General features: G+C 53.5%; 2 protein-coding genes across 2 annotated transcripts; one reads left to right on the top strand and one right to left on the bottom strand.

The window, feature by feature from the left end:
• Positions 1–7,272: 7,272 nt before the first annotated feature.
• On the top strand, positions 7,273–9,667 carry GGS23DRAFT_575291 (uncharacterized protein). The gene has a single exon (XM_051516793.1). It carries the CDS (start codon positions 7,362–7,364, stop codon positions 9,501–9,503), a length of 2,142 nt encoding a protein of 713 aa, XP_051370574.1. The 5' UTR covers positions 7,273–7,361; the 3' UTR covers positions 9,504–9,667.
• Positions 9,668–22,979: 13,312 nt separating this feature from the next.
• GGS23DRAFT_611472 (1-acyl-sn-glycerol-3-phosphate acyltransferase) lies at positions 22,980–24,136 on the bottom strand (the record flags this gene model as incomplete). Its single annotated transcript, XM_051520411.1, has 2 exons — positions 22,980–23,544; positions 23,644–24,136. The coding sequence occupies 2 exons, from the start codon at positions 24,134–24,136 to the stop codon at positions 23,129–23,131; spliced, it is 909 nt and encodes a 302-aa protein (XP_051370573.1). The 3' UTR covers positions 22,980–23,128.
• Between the last annotated feature and the right edge of the window lie 930 nt (positions 24,137–25,066).

The following is a 25,066-nucleotide window of genomic DNA, read 5'->3' as shown; positions in this document are numbered from 1 at the left end:
ACCAGAATCCTCCCTAGGTAGGTACGTACCTAGTAGGCAACGATTACCAGGTGGTAGCAGGTTACCAGAGGTAACATGTAGGTACGTAAAAGCGCAGCTACTATTATGTCCACAACCGGGTCCCGGCCCCACTGGAGTCTACCAACATGGAAATCCCTCTTTACCCATTTTGTGCTTGCTGTCGATCACCTCCAGGCACCTTAGATACGTACCTACGTATAGTTATAGGTACCACACTACCTAACCTACATTATACTATACCACTGAAGCCCCCAATCCTTCCTTCCTTCCTATCGGTATTGCGGCGCGAGAAGGATTTCTACCTCTACCCCAAGCCGTATCTAAAGCTTCCACTCCATTCTATTTCCGTTCCATTTATTTCTATTCCTATCTCCTGGGTAGGAGTGCGTTTTACTGTCCTGTCCTATCCTTCGGCTCTCCCTTCATATATACCTAGGTATATATAGGCACTAGGCTACTATAACTGAGCCTCGTCATGCCCGGATGCTAACCTGGCCTGATCGTGTCTCAACTAACCAACCACCCAACCCTCTGCGCCTATACGTAAGGAGCGGGGACTCATCGATGGCGAGCTCGACCTGCCAGCGCCAACCCCGTCAGACTGTTTCTGGCGTGCTAGCCGGGGAGAGCCAAGGCGCCCAACAAATCTAATGCGCCACGACGCCTCTTCGCGGCCGATTGGACTCTTTCCACATATTAGCATCGATTCGAGGACTGAAGTTAGTTACATATGCAGGAACGCGCCCACTGGTTAGCTCCAAGATTGGCTAAAGCGCAGTGTGACGAGCAGACGGTGCCTGCATTGGTGCTAAGTACTCCGTCTCGTGGGAGTGGAATAGCATGGCCTGCTGTGGCGTCGAGAGGAGGAACCGGGATCTCGTATGCTCAGTAGGTATAATACCCACTGGCCGCTGTCTACTCAGTAATGGTCTGGAGCTGGCTTGAGCATCCTCCTCCTATGCAAGTAATCAACGCCACGGAAATATAATCACATATCATCTCGAAATCATGGTCGCTGACGCGACTGGGGGGCTACGATAGCGCGCAAATCGCCCACGGGATGCCTTGGCTGCCCTTTTGGCCGAGATAACTTCCGCTACTTCAAAGATCGGATTTGGCGACTGCCAACGATGTCGACGACATGATATTGGTGGTCTCTCGGTGCACTCGCTTAGCACGCTGCCATCTCAGCCCTGTCGAGCCTACGGGCATCGATTTGGGACCGGATCTTGTAATGTTATTGTTGCATATCGCTCATCATAAGGTCATCATGCGAAGACGACCCGACAAATCAGCTAGAGCGCCGCGCAAATTTCTTAATGCCGGGCTATTTTCCTTAAAGGGATAGGCTGGTCGTGGAGAAAACTGCACAAACCATGCGTAGTCTAGAGGACGCGAATAAGAGCAAGGGGTTAGAGAAAAAGAAAACGAGCGCCCCGCAAGACACGGAGCAAAGGGTGGTCGAGCTGAAAAAGATAACCCAGGCTGCGTTGTTCTTAGTATCCCGGCGTTGCTAGTCGAGGAGACGTGAAGCCAGGGGGCTCTTGGGCAACGGTTTACAGCGAATTGGAGGAGCATTCTGGTCCTTCCGGCTCTTGGTGCCCATGAGCGTCGCGAAAGAGGCTCAACCTCTCACAGTCGGCTTCAGTAAGGGCGCAACTTTAGTGGTTCCGTCTCCTACAGGCCTTGGATCCAATCGCGGCCAACACTGGGAGTGCCCAGATTTTTGCCTTCTCACGTCCACGTTATCCCGCCTGCACGCACCAGCTTACGGTCACCGCTCGCCTCAGCCGCTTTATCCTGACCAACAGAGAACGCATTTCCTCATCTCGGCGAGAATCGCAACTTTGAGCCCGCTCCGACGGGACCTATCACCTTCCAGACAAGAAGAAGTCTACTACTAAGAAGCTTGTCAAAGGCAGGGAAGCTATAACCTACCTACCTATATCTCTGCTCGTATAGGTAGAATAGACCGTTGCAATGGCAAGTATCCGTATCGTGTTGGTTCCCAGGCGCGTATTTTCGCACCCACTTCCCGCTACTCCCCGAGGTTGCCACAAATCGACAGCGTCGTCGAGTCGGGGCCTGTCAGATTTTGGCGTCCTGTTGTCCGGAGGAGGAGTTCGGAATGGAAGGTAATAAGGTAATGAGAATCTATATCACGACGCGTATTCCCTCGCCGGGTGGCCCAGACCGTTGCTATACAGCCTTATGAAGGCCCCCCCGGCGTGGCCTACGATAGGACCCTAGGTAGAGGGTCAAGGTGATGAGTCTTGGTATTGGTGAACGAACCCCAGCACCGTAATGTTACGCTTCCATCTGCGCGTCTTACGCCGGTCGAGGGGTAGAAATTTTTTCCCTGCCGACTTTATACGTCGGAGAAAGCTGTCAGCCCCCTATCCAGACTGACGAGATATATTCCCCTTCAAGCCATTGTTGTAGCACAACATTTGCATTTGGCCGAATTGCCATCAATGTCCCTTAGCGAGAGGGATCGACGGGTTCTCGGCAGCTAATCGTTTATAACTCATCCATATGAGAAGGGGTAAACGCGTACGTGCGCCGGCATGAACCGACGAGGGCCAAGTACCTAAGGTACGTGTCTGCAGTTCCAAACGTCTGGGATCAACAGGTAGGTACCTACGGGCCAGACTCTGATGGCTGTTACATACCCGGGGGCTGCACAGGCGCATCACCAAAAGAACACGCTCGGGCCGAGAGCAAGGTCTCACGGAGAAGTGTTCTGGAAGGAAACCGACTGTCCCAATGTAGTATCTCGCCTGATTCGAGTTGGCCGAAACGGAGAAAGAGACCGCGGTCTTCAACCCGTTTCAGAAAGGGACGCCAAGTTACACAATATTTTACGCTGCTCTTGGGAAGAAATGCTATCGCGATAGGACCTAGTTTGTGACCGACGAATCGCTACGTTCAGTACGCGACGAGCGCCCCCCGGCGAGACGGGACGAAACCAAATCGAGGCTCAATTTCTAAGTGCTAACGTCGGCCATCCAGACTAAGCTAATATAAGTGAAACTCCCTAAGGCTAAAAAAATGACTCTTACTATGCCGTAGCTGTCTTCTCCCCCGAACATCATTCTGCCGGAACTGCTCTAGAAGGTTTCTAGCTGCGGAAGAGATTACCGCACAACCTCCTGCAGTCACTCGCGGTTGCGCCAAACCACTCTCCTACCCCCTCCCCCCTACCCCTACGTACACGACTCTAATAGCGCGAGGACGGAGGCTGGAGGCAGACATTACTTACACATGCGCCTAGGTGCAGCATCTCGACACATATTTCCTATCTAGCTACGCCAATGTCTCTTCACTGTGTGACACCCGCCCCCAGGACGCCTCTCTTGCCGTAGTCTATATCGAGTAGAACAACCGAGGGCACTTCGTAGTCAGCGCAATGCGAGGGTGCCGTCTTGAGGGGATTCTCTGGATTCACACTCCCGAACCATACCTGCATATCAGATGCGTTGCGTCGGTTGTTGATCCTAGAGGATGGATTGGAGTCGCTTTTCGCTCTCCTGGTCATCTTCCTTCTGCCGGTCGTAATGTCGACCGCTCTCGTCGCCGTTACGTTGCATCGTCTCCTCCTCCCCCTATTACCACTGTAATGTCGCCGTCATTACTACTGCAACATCCGTATGCCTACATTCACACACACGCACACACACACACACAGAAATACACATGTGCAGATGTACCTATGTTATATGAGGATAAGTCTCTTGGAGGAGAGGCCATCGCACGTCCTGGCAGTTTCAGGTCAGAAGCCTAAGGCCCAAGTTGGTCTACGGCGCCATTCTTTTATTTCCTCTTTCTCCCCCCCTCCTTATTGGGGTTGTGTCCCGTTCGCATATTTTGTCTCAGAAGATCGCGAAAGTACCGGCTCGGCACCTGAGCCGAGCATGGAGATTCGAAGATTCGGTCACACGGGGGTGGGGGCAAAAGGCAGAATAAAACAAGAGAAAAGGCCGGCCAGCCTGCAACCCAATAGGCACGCCCGTTTTAGACGGGCACGTTCAGATGAAGTCCGGAACCGGCCTATCTCGAATTGGATACACTTGAGCGTCCGGCCAGCAGTCCCGGCTAACTCTACCACCTAGCAACCATGCGGTTCCAGAGGGCCCTCGGCCTCAAGCCACCGATGCCGCCCATGCCGTGGCTCTCAGCATGGCTATATATAGCCACGGATACTGGCAGTTGAGATAGTTAGTCTAGAGCAGTATTCTCACCCATCTTGTACACCACCTTCGTCTCACCAAGACGCACCATGCTGGAGAGAAAGACGGCCTCGGAGTCGAATGGCAGACGAGAGCGACTGCCGCTTTATGGTAATGCACGCTAGGACGCTCGTGCTACCATTCCCGGGAAGACCTCGTCTTCGTAGGCTGAGTCAGATCGGGTCCCGATCCACGAGGGTGTCCTGACAGCATTCTTAGCCGGCCGCGGCGCGCTCCGCTTCCAAATCTATCGTACGCTCGGTAGCCAGGGCAGGCAAGCTTAGCTCAACCACATATACCTACGCTGCACGGTGGCCGTTTTCTTCTTCCCTGGTCCCACAACCAAGGTCCAACCAACATCGAGCCGTGCCATGAGACCCTCCCAGGTTTAGCAGGTTTTCGAGCTCTATGTCTCTCTCTTGTTCGCCGCCCTCGTACCCTCGCTAACAGCAGCTCTCTCCACAGCCAGTGAGACCCCGGGTACAGGGTAACCGTCCTCGATACCGAGTTTCTCCCGCCGTGAGTTACAAGAGAATGAGAGGCTTAACTTGACCGTTTCGACAATGCGGTTGTGTTGGGACTATCCGTAGCTCTCCAGCCAGTCAATCAGTCGCTCGCTCACACGCACCATTTCTGGCTAGGTTGATAGTTGACAACGGACTATTGCCTTCGCCGCCAAGGGGTGACGCTCTTGGTCCCGCGAGATGGCCCAGCGATCTGGCGCTCACCAGGCCTGTCTCCCGGCTGCCCTACCGCACGCTGGGACAGATCTTGGATTTCTGAAACCGCGTCTGGGTGTAACCGACGTGGGGACCAGTCTTGCTCGCTCACGCCCATCCTAGGCGAACTAAGCATTCGATCATGCCAGCTTCGCGTCTGGCCTGCCTGCCTGCCTGCCTGCCAGAAAGCAGCAGCGACTGCCGACATCGACTTGGCGATGGCTGGGCTAGTATGCGAGCATTGGTGCGCGGCGTCCTGCGTGGGACGATGACGCTGAGTGGTCACAAGGAGAGAGGGAGAGGGAGAGAGAGAGAGAGAAGGAGAGAGGGAGGGAGGGAGAGGGCGCGGCGGAGAGAACCCCCGACATCTCGATAATGCACCGCTACCTACAAAATGAGGCCACGCGTAAGCGAAGCAGGGAAAGGGGAATCCTGTGAGACCGGTGTCATCCGACCCGCACATTGCCCGCGTCCCCACGATGCTACGTGCGACCCACGGCTGAGGGGGGTTCGGTTAGGGGTTAGGAGTGAGGGTTATACGGCATCGGGGACCGGCAAGGTGCTGAGAGATCCCCGAAACCAGGTGGGTAAAGCAAGCGAGCCTGGAGAGCTGGAAGTGCCAAAGGCTGGCAAATCCGGCAGCTAGACGGTGGTACTGTGTGCGTAGGAGTGCATGCGTAGTACATATAGAGTAGCATTCCTAGCAGTAGCAGTAGCAGTAGTGGCAGCGGTAGCAGTAGTAGTATAATAGTACCTCCTAGCGATGGTATCGCACTTCTAACTTCTTAGGAACGATGATTTGCGTCTAGGTATGTGTACGAGGGAAAAAAAGTTTTTTTCTTCTCATTTTTTCCTTTATGAATTGCTCGCTCGGACGAGTTCGTCTAGGTGCAGCACGAAGGTGACATGGCGCGTCATCCAGAAACACTCCAACGCGCGATGCTTCTCTATAGCACCCGGTATATCGCAATGCCCCCCCTCCTCCCCTTCCCACCCGCACGTACTCATCTACATACATACGTGTACACTTCTCTCGCGCGCGCACCCGGGGAGGGAGTTTTCCCGTAAAAGTGCAACGCAGCCCAGGGGGGGTGAGGTCCGGCGATGGCGTATGCGCGTGTGACCTTCTAGAACAGCACATCTCGGCCGGCACACGCCTATCGCGGAGAGGGGGGGAGCGAAATAGATGAAGGGGGGAAAAAAAAGAAAGAAAAAAGAAAAAAGGCCGCGGGGGGTTCCCGTCCGCTCGTCTTCGATCGCAAGGTACGTAGTATCTCGGTAGCATCGATCCTTGGGGGGGAGGCGCAGCGAACTAATAACCTCCTTCTTACGGAATGGGATCCCCGTCGGAGTTTCGCGAGGAGGGAACGGGGGTGGTTCGCGCTGGCCGGCCCGATTAAGAACTCCAGGAGGGAGCAGTACATACCTCTATTAGTAGCGCCGTCGCGGTACGTCGTAGCAGTGGTCGCCGCCGCCGCCGCCGCCGCCGTCGTAATGGTTCTAGGGGGCCGGTTCCCTAACTGACACAGGTACAGCACATACCTACATATAGTACCGCACATCTTTCCGTTATGCACATACACATGTGTGGGTAGGTAAGGTATGTATGTATGTATGTATGTATGTTCGCACATGCATAAAACGTCAAGGAGGTGCACGTGTAGTCGGGGGAGATTCCGAGGTGATCACGCAGTGTTCGGTGGTTCGATGAAGGGTCCGGGCGGTGCGAAAGAGAGACAAAAAACAAGTCCGCCGCATTAAATACCCCCTCCCTACATGTGGTTGTGTTCCGCGCTGTCGGGTCTGTCGTTGTCATGCGTCGCCGCGTCGAGAGTTGCCATTCGACATTAGGAGGCATTGCTGGGTAGAGGTAGAGCTGTGCCGTAAGGCGGGCAGCCGTAGACCGGGTTGAGAGGCAGGCAATTGACAAAAGGACTATGCGCAACCGAGTGCCACTGGTACAGAGGAAGTTGATGGGAGCTAGAAAAGAAATGAGAGTGGGTGTATGAGAGATGAGAGGGGGTTGAATCTGCAGACGGACAGGTTCGAACGAGTTCGTTCGAATGAGTTCGTCGGTTCGTCCCGCTGTACCTGTGCTAGGCGTAGGTTACTGTACCGGAGTTCAGTGGGTACATATGTAAGTAGGTTGCTGACCTAAGTGCTTAGTAGACTTTGAGTGCCTTGTCGTGATAAGACGTTACGTGTCGGCAGCCGGCAACAGGCGCGTGCGCGCACCCAGAATTAGGGCGACCAGGCGGTAGCGCCGTCGGAGCAGGCTGGGTCAGTTTTGACTAAACAGAGGATTACTTCTGTAAGCAGTAGGACCAACCAAGTCGACTAACTAGAAATTACCTAATGGACTGCTTGGATTAACGTGGCTGGTGGGGCTTCCATGCAATTGCTGTTCTCTTTTTTTCCTTTCCTTGCGGAATTCCTCTTCGACGTCACCCATCTTCAATTCGCTATACTACCTCTCTCCCATCTCTTCTCGGTGGCATACTATGCTTACACGCCACGCCCCCTCAGCGCCGTAGATCTTGGGAATTGGGCGGCTAAGAAGTCGTCGAGTATGTCCAAGAACAATGCCGTCGTCAACGATACCTCGCTTCCTCTCGGTCAAATCCGGAACCGAAATCGATCGTCCATCGTTTCCTCCGTGCTGGCCATACAGAAATACGTCGCCCCGAGGGAGAACCGGCTGAAGTCGCTCGAGTGTCTCTCCTTGGTCAACGACTTTGAAGAGCCAAGTGGCAAGCGCAGGCGGGTGGCCAATGGCAGTGTCGCCTCGCACTCTTGCAAATACCTGAGGCGGACACCCCTCAACCCGGTGGGCCGCAGGGATGAAAGGGAGTATATTGCCGTCTCGTATACTTGGAACCCCTCAAAGGCGGAGGAGCAGAAGGAGGACGGCGGCTACGGGGAGGCCGGGGTACGCTACTTTGTCGAGTCGCGGAGGTCCAGCGGGCCTCCGTTGCCCAGCAGAGTGAGAGATGTCGTCTGGGACCGAGTGCTCAACTACTCCGAGTGCGTTGGGTGCGAGAAAATCTGGATCGACCGCGAGTGCATCGACCAGGAAGACGAGGCGGAGAAAGAGGCCGCTATACAGAACATGCACCTGGTGTATCACCTGAGCGACTTTCCGATCGCCTTGCTTACCCACCGCGTCGATACGGACCGAGACCTGGATCTTCTGGTCGACCTCATGTTCCACGTAGTCGATGCTGAAGACAAGCCTGCTGTGCTCAAACTCCTGGAAGATATCACGTCTGACCTGTGGTGGACGAGGGCGTGGACCTTCCAGGAAGACTACAAAGCTTCTGTTCGCATGGAATTTCTCCTGCCACATTCCCCGGATTTGGAGCTACGCAAGAAAACTATGCAAAGCAAATCTGGTGACCCTCTCCTGGGCAATATCAGCGGCGAGATCTGCATAAAATCCACGGATTTCAGACGGCAGGCTACGGAATTCTGCCTCTCCCTTCGTGAGAGGCCAGAATACAGCGATGCTTGTGACAAAATCCTCCAGGCGGCCGCAAAATATGACATTCTGCTCAGAGATGAGTTTCCGCAGATGGGCACCTACGCTTCGTCTCGTTCCATGTCGCCTATGATCCTGGCGAACATAGGGGCAAGGGGCATCACGGTTGAATCAGATCGCCTAGCCATTGCGGCCAATTGCACCGGCTATACCACCCGCCTAGATGCAAGAGCTCTCAATAGAGACGGCTGCAGCCTCAGCCTATCTATCCTTGCCTTGTACCTGCTGAACGGTGAGATAATGGAGAACAACCCGAAACACACCGACCTGGGATCGACGACAGACAATATCTTTGAGTATATCTCCAAGCAGTCGCTCGGCACCTTTCAGTCCCCGGTCTCCCAGAGCCTCACATTCATCAAGAGCTGTCGCTTCGTCGAGCCTGGAATGACGCCGGAGGGCATCAGGACTAGGGGCCACCTCTGGAAATTGGGCCGGATCATCCGACCTGGGCCGATGACAAGGGTAAAATATAGGACTTTATCATTGCTCGACGAGCTGGCTACTAATCTTCAATTTGGGAAGTATGGCGTCGGCTGTGGCGAGCTCGCGCATCTACTGTGCCAATGGCTCTACGAACGTCCCATGTCCCAGGGCGATGGCCCGCGCGCCTGGCAGGGGTGGATGATGGATGAGGTCGAGAAGGCCCTTAAGGAGGGCAAGGCCCTCCGGCTCGGGCACTTCGCGCACCCCGCGGACGGCATCGGAGACAACCCCCGCGCGATCTTTATTGACAGCGACCGAAGCGACTGGGACGATGACGACGACGGCGAGCCCGCGCCCAGCTACGCCTTCACATCAATGTGGTTCGCCCGGGGTGACCAGCTAGACTCGCTCAACAAGCACGTTTCGCTAGAGGTCGAGGCTGATTGGCCGGTGGCCGAGGGCCGCCTACCGAGGCTTTATACTAAGCGCTGGCTTAACGGGATCTGCTTCTTCCAAGGGTGCCCGCTGCGGCCCGTTGTGTTCCCTTGGCCTTCCGCCCTGCTCGAATGAGAAGATGGATGATAGTGCTACTACTACTACGACGACGAAGACGATTGATGAGGAATGAGCAATACGTTTTGGATCACCACGACGATGGTGACGACGATGAAAACAACGATGACGATGGCTACAAGCTTTTATTATCCGTACAAGGGAGAAAAGGGTGCGGGAAGGGGGGAGTTGAAAGAAGAGGGTGGGGGACTGGAGTTTGGTATTTTGGAAAACGTAGGTAGGTAATGTGGATAGATAATTCGCACAGATATATATCTATCCATCTAGGGCTAGGTGAGGAACCGGCGTAACCAACCAGGAAGGGTATGATGAAGAGGGAAGCAGAGAGTATGCACAAGGGGAGACAATTCCGTATTTATCTACATATCTATCGCGGGGCCTTTTTTTTTCTTGCTTCTTTTTTTTCTGTTTTACCTATGGGTTGGGGGCAGGGAGGGAGAGGGAGATGGTGCCGACGGTAGATTAACAAAAACACACCAGCAATGTTTTCTTCTTTTATGACTGCAGGAGCTGGGGACAGGTGTAGAGACGTAAGTGGTAGTTATGATCTCTGGACGCGTGCTCTCGGCGTGACTAGGCTCGGTTGTGGATGAGATGGCTGAGTATCCAAGTTCGTTGAAGGGCCCGCTGTCTTTCCAGAGTGTGTAAACTTGGGACTGCATCCAAGAGCCTTTTCCCTCTCTGCTCGGTGCCTGGTGTGTCGCTGCTTACCACACACACACACACATATATATAATCTTCCTCCCTAGCTGGATTCGTAATTCAAGGCACCGTCTCCACCTTTCAAGGGTCACAGAAACCACACATACAGCGAGGGGATACACTGCTGAAATGTCTCCTTTGCTTTATCACACCCAAGGCTATGAACAGTTAAGATAGTACTATGAACTGACGAACTTGAGATTGTATACACACTGGCAGACGCGAGCTATTTTGGTCCTTTTTCAGGGAGCGGGGGGGTTGGTAGGGAGAGAAGGAATATACATGCTACAAACTCTTGTATTCCCTTTTCTCTTCCTTAGAAATTGCGTCTTCTCTCGCCGTTAAACAGGCAGACGCGGACAGATTTGCGATACTAAGCGCTCCTATTTCCCTTGCGCCCTGCCTGGAAGATTGTAAAATAGCCACGCAGCAGGAAACAAGGGTATGTTCCTATACATTGCCATCGTAAACCACCTCCGACGGCAACATCTCACTGTGCCCCTTGCAACAACACCACACCGCACAAGTTTGTACACGGACAGAGTTGATAAGATCGGCCAGAGAAAAGAAAGGAATGAGATGGAGATAGTGAGGCTGTCTCCTAATCGACACGCGAGCAGTGACGTGATGCAATGATGCAAGAGATAGAGAGAGCCCAAAGCAACATGTAAATGCAATAATTAGTCCCGCCCGATTCCTACCTAACATGTCCTTGAGATAACATCATGTCACATCCGTTCCCGAGGCAAACCCCAACTCCATTGCTATCTGTTCCTGTACAAAAGAAACAATGCATTTGTGGCACCCCAATCCCCCAAACGCCATGCTGCCAAGGGGGGTAGGAAAAAAAAAACGTAAACGATTGTAGCGCGGGCAATATGTGACGATACGTGAGACAGGCTCGTACTTGTATATCGAACTGGGCTTACTCGAACGGCTATTTACCCGAGTGCTTTGCGGCCGGCCGAGGTGTAGGCTGCTCATTGAGCTCACCCCCCTCGCTTTGCGTGCTGGATGCCGGCCGAGGTGTTTTATCGGATCCCTCTTCAGCAGCAGTAGAGTCAGCTGTGGGAGAGGCCTCCGGTGGCGTTCGTAGCGAGGTCTCTGCCGGCGACCTTGCACGGGAAAGCGGCGATGCCCCCGACTCCTTGGCCGGCGTAGCCACTTGGGTAACGGGTTCTGGCGTGGTATCGGACGAGATAGCAACACTATCGTGACTATTCGCCCTCATCATCTCTATCCCCAGTTTCGAGCTAGGGGGCGGTGGTTTTGTACGAAACCCACGATCAGGATGCGTGCCAAGCTCGTCATCTTCGTCGTCTGCCGAGTCGTTGCCTTCGATACGCCGTTTCTCGAGGTGATCGCGTCGCGAACGCAATTTCTCTAGAGACCGTCGCGGAACAGGCAGTCTGGGTTGTTCCATCTGGACAGGGGCCGATTGCTGAGAGATAAGCGGGATGGGCGCATTCGATGCCGTACCCGAACTCGGGATTGTCTCGCCATTGCTAATTCCGATTCCGAGGCCCGACTCCTCTCCCCAAGTCGAGCCCTTGCTCTTAACCACCACAGGTATCTCGTCTGTAGTCGCGGATTCAGAATCCCCGAAAAGGCTAGACCCAATAGAATCCTCTCTACTCGAGCCCCTGAAGCTACTGCTTAATGGGTGCGCGTAGACTGATGACCCCGAGGTAGGGCTATCTTCTAGGCGCGAATTGCTGTGCTTCACGTTGGAGATGAGATTTTCTTTTGGCGCTGTGGGTTCTTGGCCAGGGGAAGGGGGCTTCCATTGGCACAGGTTAGAGAGGACCTCAACTAGTTTGGAGGAGCTGATGGGCTTCTCGATGAGAGAATCAAAGTAATGCGGAGCTTGGAGCTCCTTTAAATAGGCTGTTATCGCCACGATCGGAGTGTGGGCGTTGCAATTCTTGACCTCGCGAACCATCCGGGCGACGTCCGACCCGCTTATCTCGGGCAACTTAAATTCAGTGAATATGATGTCGAACTTGATCTCGCTCACGGCGTATCGGACCGCATCCGAACCTGTGGATGCCGAGATGGTACGGCACCTCAGCTTTTCGAGAAGTTTCTCCATTACCATTCGCGAAACCGGATGGTCTTCGCATATCAGCACGTCTAAGGAACGGAACGATGGGCTATCGAGTATGATAGCGGACATCCGGCGAGATGACTGACGGCGTCTCTGCACTTTCAGCAGAGCATTCGCCCTCTCGCCTTCGTTATCCGACGACGAAGGAGACATGTCAAAAACCTGACTTCTTCGGTTGCGGTGGTGGGCTAGGATATCAGCAGCAACGGGGCTACCTTCTTGAGAGCCCACCGTCAGGGATCGTGAGCGTGTTGAAGACCCGCTAACCTGCCTCGGAGTCCCTATTGACTTCTGCGGGGAGAGCGGCAGCGGTAGCGGAGGCGGCACACCCTTGCCCTTTACTGGTGATGCGGCCGCGGCGCTCACCGATTTTTGTAGGCTAGGGGGGCCTCGGGGCACATCGAAAAAGCTTCCAGGTTGCAAGGTTCCGGTTCCAGGTTGCTGAGAGAGGCTCGAAGAATTGCTCGAAGCTTTTCTGCGGCCATCAACACCCTGACCTGCGTGAAAAGACACGAGGAGCGGCGACGAGGGTTGGGAAGCGCGACTTGGAGATGAGTTGGCGTGACTAGATGTGGACGGCGACGCTGGTCGTTGCGATGCCGATGCCTTCGCACTAGACAATGTACGTTGTACTGGCATAGACAGAACCGGACTCCCTTCCAGCGTCGGCGCTGGAGACGTAGCACTGTTCATTCCGCCTGGGCTGGTCCCGGATCTGCTTTGCGCCGCTATCGCCTGTGCTTTCAACTGTTGGATGACGTCCTTGTTGGCTTTATCCAAAACCGAAAGGTTCTTGAAAGCAAATGTCCCGAAATCGTCCGAAGCTACCGGCTCGCTCAGCCTCCGACTCTTTAGATCTCGAATATGCGGTGGTATGTGCAACGGCATCAGACCGCGCTTTATCTGATTGACCTGGACTTGGGAGCGGACACGGGACAAAGCGTCGTGCGGACGGTCGGAATAATCTGGTGTCGGGATAGACGGGGGCGATACTTGGTCTTCTATCTCCTCGGTAAAAGACTGTAAAGTGGCTCCCCGGGAATCAAAATACTCGGTATCCTCGGGGTTTTCCGGCTGGGGGACGAATTGGGCGTCGTCTTGGAGGAGAGTGTCCCAATTCACGCCTCCAAACCAAGGATGGTCTCTAATCTCAGCTCCCCCAGACGCGTGCCTATATTCGCGATTAGATCCTAGCCTTTGCTGTGGATCGATGCATAACAGCTTGTTGATAAGATCCTTTGCTTCGGCAGACACCTCGTCGGGCTCATCGGGCCACATGATCTTTCGGGCGAGTATATTCTCGAAAACCTGCTCTGCCTCGCTGGCGTGGAAAGGTGGGAAGCCGTAGAGGAACTCAAACATGATGCAACCGACCGACCACCAATCGCTGGTCTCGTCTTGTCGAGCCCCCTTTATGGTTTCGGGAGCAAGGTAGTCAGGAGTTCCTACGAACCTACGATTGGTGTCGTCGGGGTCGAAGAGGGCCATAGGAGGGGGCATCATATTCGACTGAGGCGGCGTATTCCTGTGTGTGTCACTGCCGTGACTGGCGCTGTGATGAAGGGACGGGAGATCAGGGGAAGCATGGCCGCCGTCGCTTCCATCGTCCTGCGGAGATCGTATACTAGACTGGCTCATTTGATGATCGCCTAGAGAGAACGTGCCCAGCATCTGAGTCAGGGTTTCGCTACCGCCACTGTCGCTCCGACGCCCAGAGATTCGACGAGGGTCCTGATGAGGTTGCGAAAGGTTGAAATATGACGGTTGCCCGACCCCATTATCAGGCGTAATTTGGGGCGTCGTACCTGGGGAGTGGTGGGTGCCGTGGTAATCAAGGGAAGCCGATCGAGACGACGCGACAGAGGTCGATCGGGCAAACGGGCCGGTTTTGAGCAAGTCTGGAGTAGGCTCGGCTGCTCCACTGTTCAGCGCTCTCTTCTGTCGACCAATTAGTCCCATTCGCGAGAGACCGAAGTCGGTCAGTTTGAGGTGGCCTTTTTGATCGATGAGTAGGTTATCGGGCTTGAGATCGCGGTGGATGATGCCTCGGTCGTGTAGGTGTTCCACGCCGAGGATGACCTCTCCCAGGTACTTCTTCACCCAATCCTCTGGAAGGCCGCCGAGGACCTTGATGAGAGAGGCGCAGTCGCCACCGTTCAAGTATTCCATAACAAGGTAGAGGTAATCTTTGCTAGAGAATGTCCAATACAACTTCGCGACGAATTCGCTCTCCCCTTGCCACATCATGATTGCCCTCTCAGCTTTGACGTTTGTAACTTGATTCTTCGCGACCATGTCCGCCTTCTTCAAGACCTTGATCGCGAAATACTCGCCTGTTGACTTCTTCTTGGATAGGTATACACTGCCAAAGGCGCCCTTGCTGATCGGCTTAATGATTTCGAAGTCCTTGATCGAAGGGGGGACAGCGCGTGCCATCGGAGGGTGGTTGGCTGCGCTCAGCCGCGGAGACGTAGGTCGGTTCGGGAACTCCGATAAAGCTGCGGATGACTGCCGACGATGATGCGAGGCCGTGGCCGGCGATCCGAATTCACTGTTGGGAAGCATGGGGGATGCTTCTGGAGAAATAACCCCCTCTTGTGGAAACTGTAGGTTGCGAGGTTTATGCAGCCGTAATGGCGACAACGGTTGGGCACTCCTAGAGGGCGATTCCTGGCGGTGAGGTGACGACGCACCCGCCAAAATGAGGCTCCGCCTCTGATGTTTCCGCGAACTAGTAGCACGTCGCAAACTACCAAACTCAGACAGCGGCGAGTCGGTTCGATGATGGCGCGCCAGAGAGGTAGACCTAGCACTGCCGTCGCTGTCCCCGGTATCGTTCTCAAGTAGCATGGACCCTCGACGAGACTCTCGTGAGTGGCCGGTGGGCCCTAATATTTCGCGGTGGGACTTCGGCGTTATGCATTCTCTCGGGCTACTAGATCTTGTCGATTCGATGGTCGAAGAGGGGTGTCTTCTGATATCGGCATCGCCCAGCTCCATATTCCCCAGAGCGAGTGCCAGGGAGGAAGGATTGTCCGCAGACGCCGAAAATGTGGGCTCGTCCTGGACTACCAGTGTCTCTTCAGCCTCTTCCTCCTCCTCCTCTTCTTCGCCCCCCTCATCCTCGGTTGAGTCGCTAAGACGGCCAGCCGCAATACGAGCTGCCTTACGCATCGCATCCTCAATACAGTTCTCGACGATAACGGTGAATTCAACTCGGATCCGCTCCGAGTATTCGATGACCCTCCGATGTCGAAATACAGCCTCGACTTTCTCCTTAGCGACCTTCTCTGTATCCGTACATAGTAAAGCTAAGCCTTGCTCTTGCTCTAGGGTGTTTGAGCCGGGGGACTGCCACTGGAGCACTTGGGATATCCGAGACTCAGATTGGGGTGACTGGGTGCGAAACTCGCCAGGGGCCTGGGAGGACTCCTTAATAGCCGGGGGGCTTATCTCGATGGCGGTGTCGCAGAGGTCCAAAAGCAGCTCGACAATGCGAGCTTGGGGGCGCCGCACGGCAAAGGACCGAGAGCGGGAGTGGCCGAACCCCGTAGACCGATCCCTCGATGAGGGTGTAGGCGACGCTGCCCCCGGGGATGACGTACTAGACGACGGTCCAATGGGCAGACCCTTGTACTCAGCAATAGGGACCGAACCCGGATCGCCCGAAAGGGCACGACTCTTGCGAGCCTCCAACGCGTCCAGCACTTTGACGATGGCATGTCGGTGCTCTGTTAAATTCTCCTGCGCCATTTGAACATCCATTTCTCCCTGATGCTCCTGGAGGCACATGTCCGTGTGCTTCTCGAACCACCAAGGCGGGATTTGACGCTCGCAAATACGGCACAGAACGGGCAAGGGAGGGGGATGGTTGGCGGGATCCTCGGTCCCCGACTCTGCTAGTTGGGTAAGATAACTAGCAAGAACCTCGGCGCCCGATCCGAGAGTATCCACGATGAGCGGTGCCAGGTCAATCTTGATCTCTCGAGGCGCAATCCAAGGCCGAAGCATCCACATAGTCTTTACAAGATGAGCATTTCATTCTTTGAAGCGGTTTTAGCAAGTACTTACATGACTTTCGTCTCCAGTGGTACGGTCATAAACCATAATTCCTTGGGCCTCGAGCTCGACCGTGGCAGGGGCATTGATGCTGGCCTCGGGGCCGAGGCCAGCGTCGGAAGCGTACAGTTTCGAGAAAGGTCCCAGGCAAACAGTAAATCGGATATACTGGCTTCGAGAATCGTCCTTCTTCATGGAATCAACAGCCCCGGAAAACGCAGATTTGTCCTCGCTCACAATCAAATCGGCAATTGGGGTGCCCTCAACCGATTTTGGTTGCGTCCCGACAACATCGACCCACGAGGGGCTAACCCAGCGGATCAACCCATCGAGGTCAAGGTCCACGATAACATTGAGAGTCTGCTCGGCAGCCTCGCGTAGTTCCTCACGCTCCTCTCTAATATTCGCGCTCACGGATCTTTCCATCGACCGGCTGATGGCCTGGGCGCGGAGGGAGGTAGCCGGAAGGGCTAGTCTACTAGTATCCTCGTCCATGGTTGAATAGGGCCAAACACGGGACTCAATTGCGATCGTGGCATCGGGTGCGGAGGTTGTCGTCTCGAAGGGTAGCTAGCGGTGGCTCTGCAAAAGGCACAAACGCGTACGGACGGCGTGGAACTGGTAGAACTGGTGAGCAGTATCTGGGCCCCGATCAATGTCAATCTCGTGTAAAGCCAAACTAGTCTGGCTTTCTGCCAGAGTCAGAAGCCGGCAAGAACCCGAGACATGACGGTGAGCAACGGAGAGCGACGAGCGGAATCGGTCGGGCCACCCAGTCTGGTAGGGGATTCGGACGATTGGGTGAGTTGGCGGGTTGGGGATAAGCCTGCCACGGCTCAGCGGGGAGGTCAGTACTGCTCTAACGGACGTGGACTATCACGAGCCGGTCTCGCGTCGGTAACAAAGGGAGGTATTGGCGGAGGCGTTTTTGGAGGGGGCTCCGAAAGTGAAAGAAATCAGAGAGAGCCTTAGAAAGAGACGGACGGAGGGGCTCCAATTCGGCGTAGTGCGTTGAGGTCCACCAGCTGCGTAGGACTTGACTTTATCTCATCAGTCTTCCTCCGTCTGGGCTGGCTTATCTGGATGCGAAAAATGAATGGTTATGCCTAAGCAGAGAAGCGGATCGAGGGAGTAGTGGCGGATTTAAGTGGGAGTGGACATGCCATAACAGCGCGAGATAGCGATCCCGTTGCTCTTTGTCGGCGCGTAGGAGGCAGAGTCGGAGTCAGTCCAGCCAATTTAGTCCCGTCGAAGCATTACAGGTGAAGACAGCAGAAAAACAAAAAATTAAAAAAAAAAAATTAAAATAAAATAAAATAAAATAAGGGCGGCCTGGGGGCGTACCGTGCGGATGGTCACGGTGGGGGGTTCAACTGATACTGTAGGTGCTCAGACGTACCCAAGGTGGGTAGGTAGAGCGGGGGAATACGCAGGCGCACCTAAGCATAGGAAGTGTGCCCTGAGAAGGGACTACCTGTATGTAGGGAGGTGGATACCTACCTATGTATGAGTAGACGATATTGGAATATCATTGGGCAACTTCAGGGCTACCTGTACATATTAATAACGGTAGGGACGTAGGATACCTGTAGTTATAGGTACCTACTTAGGTATTTTTAAGTATGTACCTTCCTATATGTACATGCATATAAATGGCCTAGAAGGGCCAATTCATCTGTACATCAGGTTAGGTAAGTAAAATACCCGACGTACCCTACGCTGGGTACCTGCCCGTCTCTGGTGGGGCAGATATTGAATTAGGGGGCATCTCAAGTACCCCACTGCGCGTACGCGAGCTACTGCTAGAGGGCGCTGTTAAAATACTAACACTGGAGGGAGCGGGAGCCAGGCAGAGGAGGTGGGTACCTAATGTGGCTAGAGCGGGATATTATTGCTGCTTACCTCCAACAATAATGTATACGATATATTAGAAAGTGGCCTACCTTTTCGGACGGATGCACCCAGGGGCCGTTACTTCGGCATCGTGTTGACTGTATTCTGCACCCAAGTCCTATCACGTAAAGGTATCCGCCCGTTGCTGTCTCGCTCTCTTTTAGGGGGCGGGTTTAACTTCCCTTCTCTTCTGCTATATCTAAAGCCACGTCAGACAGGATGACAGGTGATAGATGGACGGTGTACATCCGGATTAAGGGAAGGGGTTCATCATTATACCCTGACGGTAGGTACCTTAGGTACCTATAGATACACACATATGTACATATGTGTGTGTGGATTGACGTATTTTGGAGTGCGACACTTCTGTCCCTCCATCAGGTGATCAGACAACCAACCCACCTCTCTGCCCCTCCATGGCGGGTGGAACTTGCGCATATACGTAATGCACATACATACTACCTAGGTACCTAGGTACCTAATAGTTATAGAGGTATGCACGTAGCGCAATCAAACGTAGGCACCGTTAGTAGAATGTAATATGTGGCGTGTATACCAATAATGCTACCAACGCGACTACTCATACACTTTGCGGCACTTTGCGGTACGCATTCCACGTCTCCTCGTGTCCAGTAGGATGACCTCGAAATGTCCCAACGACACGATACCCAACGTATAGGTAGAGGATTACCCGAAGTCCTCACTCACAGTAAGGGCTGACGTGCAAATGCACTAGCAGGTACCTGCTACCGTGCATGCCTTGCATTAGATGCATACCAGGCGTGCGTTATACATACCTCCTACAGGATGGACGTCTGCCATGGATGTCCGCCTACCACATTAGTGCCCAGACTAGAAGAGAGAGGCACTCTACCTACCTCCCAGAGTAGATACCTACCTGGGTACAGGTATGTAGTAAAAGTCTCAACCCACCAACCCTCAACGATGATGACCCAAGCAACCCGGACGGTCCAGGGCACCCACCCTCTTAGACTACCCAAACAGATCTCCCTGCGTCAGCCGTATTCCATGCAACGGAGCACCCAGCACACTCCGGCTGCATGTCTAGCCTGTTGCCGGTTGATGCTGTCAGCAAATGAGCAGCAATGAACATGGGGCCGAGTGATCCCGCGCAGACAGCCAACCCCATCCGTGAATTCTAGGACCCAAGGTGTACTAGAGGGGGGAGTCACACACACGTGTATGTATGTATATATATATATATATATATATATATACGAATATCTGCCTGCAAACCCTCATCCATCAGGAGACGACGGAGGGCAGGGTGTTCCCTACGTCAACAGCTGGCATGGATGCGTACATATGTGTGCGCACATCTTCACATCTTCATTTTCGTTACCACGATTCATGCAGTCATCTTGTCTTGGGACATCGACCAACCTGGCAAACATGCCTCTCCGTGACCAAGCTTCAGCGCTAACATCGGACTTGTTGTCTCTCGGAGGTGTGCGAGGGATGTGCAGCACCATGCTAGGATTAGGAAACGCTCGTTGGGGTGCCAGTCGATGAGTTCCCTCCCCCTAAGCCTGCAACCATTCCGGGTCGCCCTCCCGAATGCATCATGATTCGATAGGTCTTATTTGTTTGTTATTGAGGAGGTAGTGATTATGTACATGCATACACTGCAAATTCCATCGTCTTCTGCTCTTGCGATGCATGTACCTCCTAACCACACATACATGCAAATGTATGTATACCACGTAAAACATATGTACCTATAAGGAAGAGGTGGAACGACTCGGCAATATCGAGTGATGTTGAATGCTGCTGAAACTGCACCCATTCCACCACCTCGTCACGGCCGTCGCTCCATTGCCCACCACCATCATATCACCCTTCTCCAAGCCTATGTATGTATTCTCCAAGTCTACGTGCTGGCTAATGCAACGGTTGAAGCCTGCCTGCAGTAGGCGTGTCCACCGGCCAGGGGGCTACCCCAGCGAATCCCAATGGCGCTTCTTGTCGTCGCTACCTCCTCCCAAGGATACACCCAACCACTCATGACCATCACCTTATGTAGCAATGTAACTGACTCCGCGATCTATGGTGGTGGTTTATATGTACGTACATCGGTGCTGCTTCCCCTGCACCACCTTGACCGCATTCTACATATACTATCTCGATCATCGAAGGCTCTCTCGACACGGTAACCCAACTCGCCCAGACTCCCAATACCATTGTAGACTGCCGCGTGGGCCGAGCGGTCTAGGACAGCTCGAGGCTGCACTGCCGGGGAGAAAAGAACACTGCTTGAGGACAATAACAAGCTTCTAGCCTCCAGCTTCTAAAACCTTTGGCCATCAAACACTTTGACTCTGATTTCTCATATGTGCGGGGTTGCTCGCCCTTCTCTCGGCAGTGTGTGTATACTTGATGACATATCGCGATGGAGGGGGCGGTCTAGACCTGCTTGAATATGCCCATGGACGTTGGCACGGTTGCTGGGTGTCACTAGGGCGGAAAGGTCCCAAGAAACACACCTTGGATAGCAAGACGATATGCAACATCTCGTGGCGCGAGAGGTTGGCAAAGCTTTTAGGCAAAACGCCCTCCGACTCGCAATAAAACGACGTAACGAGCGGTCGGTGAGCAATGCCAAGATCCATCCCAGAGTCCCTTACTAAAGTGCGGCTCTATTTGGTATTTTTATATTAAACCCCACCCTCGAACACATTGGTTACTACACAACCTGATATCTGCAGTAGGCACTGTGCCTCGTTACTCGGAGGAACCACATCTTATAAAGACAGGTAGAGCCTGTATGGACTTATTTATTCAATGAGATGACCAGTGCCTTTGGTTACTTTTGTCTACCAGTGGAATATTCCACGGGCTTACGGACGACTATGTACCATTGGAAATGGTACGCTCTTCCACCACAAACATTGTTGGTAACTTGGTTAAGTCAACCCAACGAATATCAACGCCTTCACTATGTAATTGAAAGAACCCCCAACACCCTCCGTAACCGCAACGAGGATACCAAATACCTACACGAACTCGTGGGATATGTTGAAGACGAACCCGGACAAGCGAGTTAACTAGAACCAGGGACAACTCAGGGATAGTAGCCTTGGAGAGGCTACAAAGATGATATACCTATAAGGACTAGGGATGGCTAAGATTCACATAAACATAATACAGCGAGAAGGGATCGGCCCTGCTGTTGCATCTAGGTACCTACCCAGGCGGTACCTAAGGTAGGTAGGAAAGCTGCGTGTACATACCGTTGGTCGTTTAGTACTGGTGTTTCATACCCGACCTGTTCACAACTGTAGGACCTGTCCTAGATCGTAATAGGAGGCAGGAAGCGCTTTTTGCTGTTATTTCCTTGCCTCCACACCGTCGTTCTCTTACGTAGGTAGGTAGTAAAATGCCCACCAGACCCCAGCCTCCTCATGATCGTGATTTTCCACATGCCTGTATCGACATATACTGTAGAGCTTAGGTACTAAATTGTCTTACGGGTAGGCGCCTTACAGGTACTCACCTACTTAGGTACCTAGGTGTACGCTGGTATGACATCACACCTATCGGGGGCACGGTGTTATATAATCAGAACCACGGTACCTCTTTAGGTGGTTTTCGGTTGGTGTCAAGGCTCATCCTAACGGACGGAAAAGAATGATAGCGAAAACCTCTTAAAATCATCACTAAGTAGAGTTAGTATGCCTTGGCCTACTGGGCAGATGCTACCTTCACATAGTGTTTTACGAGCAACGCTGATCTCATTCAAGGAATCCGCAGGGGAGCCACTACACTTTGAATGATCGAGACCGTCAGATCGCCGTGTAGTCGATCGTGACAAAGTAAAACCTCGACGCCGAAACCGCCATACGGAGGCATGGCGGGACATCTTCATCCATATCTTTAACCGTGGCCAACACTGTACTTATCCTCCTAGGGGCAGGCCCTATGGACACCCCCATCGGCCCAAAATAGCTGGATGGCTTCTAGAAAGGCAGATTATCCCTCGCCCGCCATTAGAGCTGTTGTCGAACGGGGGAGGAAACTAGGGATGGGCAAACAACCATAATATGACGGACACCAGAAATACGTGGACAAGATATCTGCTGAGGGGAGCTCGCGGTCCGGAACAAGGAGGAAAACTCCGATGGAGCGTAGAGCGTCGTGAGAATTTGCCTAAAGGGAGTTGCGCGAAGGCGTTGGCTGTCCTTGTCTTCATGTCTCGGTACACGCCCCTTATCACAACTACCTACATGAGCCACTCCACCCATCGGGATAATCGCTCCTGGTGGGCATACCGTTCCAAATGCCGGTCACGAGCTGACCACATCTTGCCAGTTCTCTTTCGATCAACCAGGCCACCGGAACTGGGGCCCCACTGTCGAACGGGTCGTTGTGTATCGGCGCATCGAATGGGTCCCAGACATGTCCCGAAAATCAAGACGGTGGGTTTTCTGTATCTTATTCTTTTCATGGAGGAATCTAATACACCGATAGGAACGAATGGTACGAAAGGAACCTACGAGCCTCTGGTGGCGAATACGGAACCAAGTAATGGTATGCCGATAACATATTCCTAAATCAACGAGAATACTGGTGAGGTGCTAGAGGCCTATGGTATGTCCTATTTCGAGCGAGGTTGGCGGCACTGGTTGGCCGGGCAGGATACATATAACTGGAGGCTCTGAGTCGCCGTCGAAATCCTAGCAACGGCGAGCTTTCCCCGGGTCACCGAGTTCTCGCGAGGCATAGGCTTGTAGGCAGGTATTATAGGTACACGGAATCAGCATCCCACTTTTGTTTAACCCCTATTAGACGTCATAGATCACCATCCGTCAACCTCGTGCGACAACCCAAGACAGTATGCCGACTACCTCACAGCACACGCGGCCTTCACCTCATCCAACCATTCCCCCTTCTCGATCCATCGCTGTTCCAGCCACGCTGCGAGTTCTTCGTCCAGGTGGGGCAGTTCCTCAAGAGGAAAGCGTCGCACATGAATGTAGAATCTATACCCCTCCGAGCCACTGAGATCCGACAGCTTCAAGGTTTCCCACATGCTCGGTGCCACGTGAAACCTACCCTTCTGTTGGTAAGCGATGGTAATGTCGTAAACTGCCTTCACGTGAGGTGCCTTTCTTAGATGTTGTACGGTAGCGACGAACCCCTTGGTACGGGGGTATAGCAGATGCAAAGGCTGCGGGCGGCCATTCTGACTACACCAGATCTTGGACTCTTCATACTTCTGGGGTGTGAATCGTGTAGCTTCGCTGAAACTGATCAGCCCTGTGCATAACCGTGTCAGATACACGACTCCCCACGTGCAGCTAGTAGCGCTACGGATGATGCTTGTGCTTATTATTGGGCAAAGGATGCAGCACTTACACGTCGGCCACTTCCTGCGCACGATGCCGCCGAAGACGCGTTGTAGCTCCCGTTGGTCACGCATCCAGTTCCTGGTCACCATTGGCATGCCCATCGCCCACAGACCCCAGCCGAGGAAGGGAACCATGCGGAGCTGGATCTTCGCGAACCATCGGCACTGTCCAAGCATGTCCGACCGTAGGGCCAGGGCTTGGATCATGTAAAAATCAGCCCAGGTAACGTGATTCGAGACGACAACAGCCGACTCCCTCATCGGTAGGCGCTCTCCTGAGAAGGTGATGTGGGCGCCATTGCAACCCTCAAAGATATATTGGATCCACTTCCAGACGGAGGATGCGATGAGTGAAGATGCGCGATAGACGAAGTCGGGGGCGAACGTCTTGACGGGTAGGAGGAGGGATAGCGCCACATCGGACACCGCCAGATAAAGAATCCAGGGGGCTACCAACACGACCCCCCTTAGATTGGCGGGAAGAAACCCCAACAGTCCCATGATCTACCTCTTCTATAGTACGTCAACCCGCGGGAATCTAAGGAGGAAAAACGCCGATCGGTTTTGTATACTGGCGTATCCTGGAGGGACGAAGACACACTCCTCGACCAAGCTCGAAGAGCTGCAGGTTATCACGTCGTAGCCGGCGACTCTGAGAATGGAAGGAGAGGGAAACGGCGGTTATCTCGTATTGAATGCTCGCGAATCCCAGTGCCCGGAGATCGACCCGGAGATCTGCTCGGCGATGACGCCGCCTTCTACGGGACAAGTGGTGTTGGACGCGGACAAGATATGTAGGCGCCCACGGCGATTCTGCAGACGAAGCGGCGGCTGAAAAGCAGTCGCTGCACGGCGACAGTAGACCGCGATATTGCGCAAACCAAATTCTCGTCGACAACCTAATTAGGAGAGTTTAGATCCCGACAAGATATGAGCAGCGGTGGAGTTGGTGATCTGTTGTTTATGGACTGTACACATCTTTACACATTACCTAAATACATCAGTACTTACCTAGGTACCTAGGTACCTCCTGGACAAAATGGATAACCCTTATGAGTAGTAGGGTAGGTATGATGTTAGGTGAGACATGCGTCCCGTGTGTGTGCTGTGTAGTATGGTCAGTATGGAAGGGGGTTACAACTGTAAGGATAATAACATAACACTCTCTCCAATATGCTTCCGTCCATTCATACAGGGTAAGTATGCATACCTCTCTTAAAACAGGGAATGGATCTACCGGCCTACTTACCAGCTTCTACCTTATCGGTGGTATTCCCTTGTCCTCCGGGTATGGCTTACACTTACACATTTGGCTTACCAGGCCCGGGACGGCCGGAGGGAACCTTTCGCGCGGACAGATAGCTTGAGCCTCCCTTGAACCCTCACTCACTTTCAAGGAGATGTCAAGACACGATGCTGCGGGGCCCGATG

The sequence above is a fragment of the Durotheca rogersii genome (genome assembly GCF_024521655.1).
Source record: "Durotheca rogersii strain YMJ 92031201 chromosome Unknown GGS23scaffold_16, whole genome shotgun sequence".
NCBI classification, from domain to species: Eukaryota; Fungi; Ascomycota; class Sordariomycetes; order Xylariales; family Xylariaceae; genus Durotheca; species Durotheca rogersii.
The sequence above is the reverse complement of the archived record's forward strand: the minus strand, read 5'-3'. Positions and strand labels throughout refer to the sequence as shown.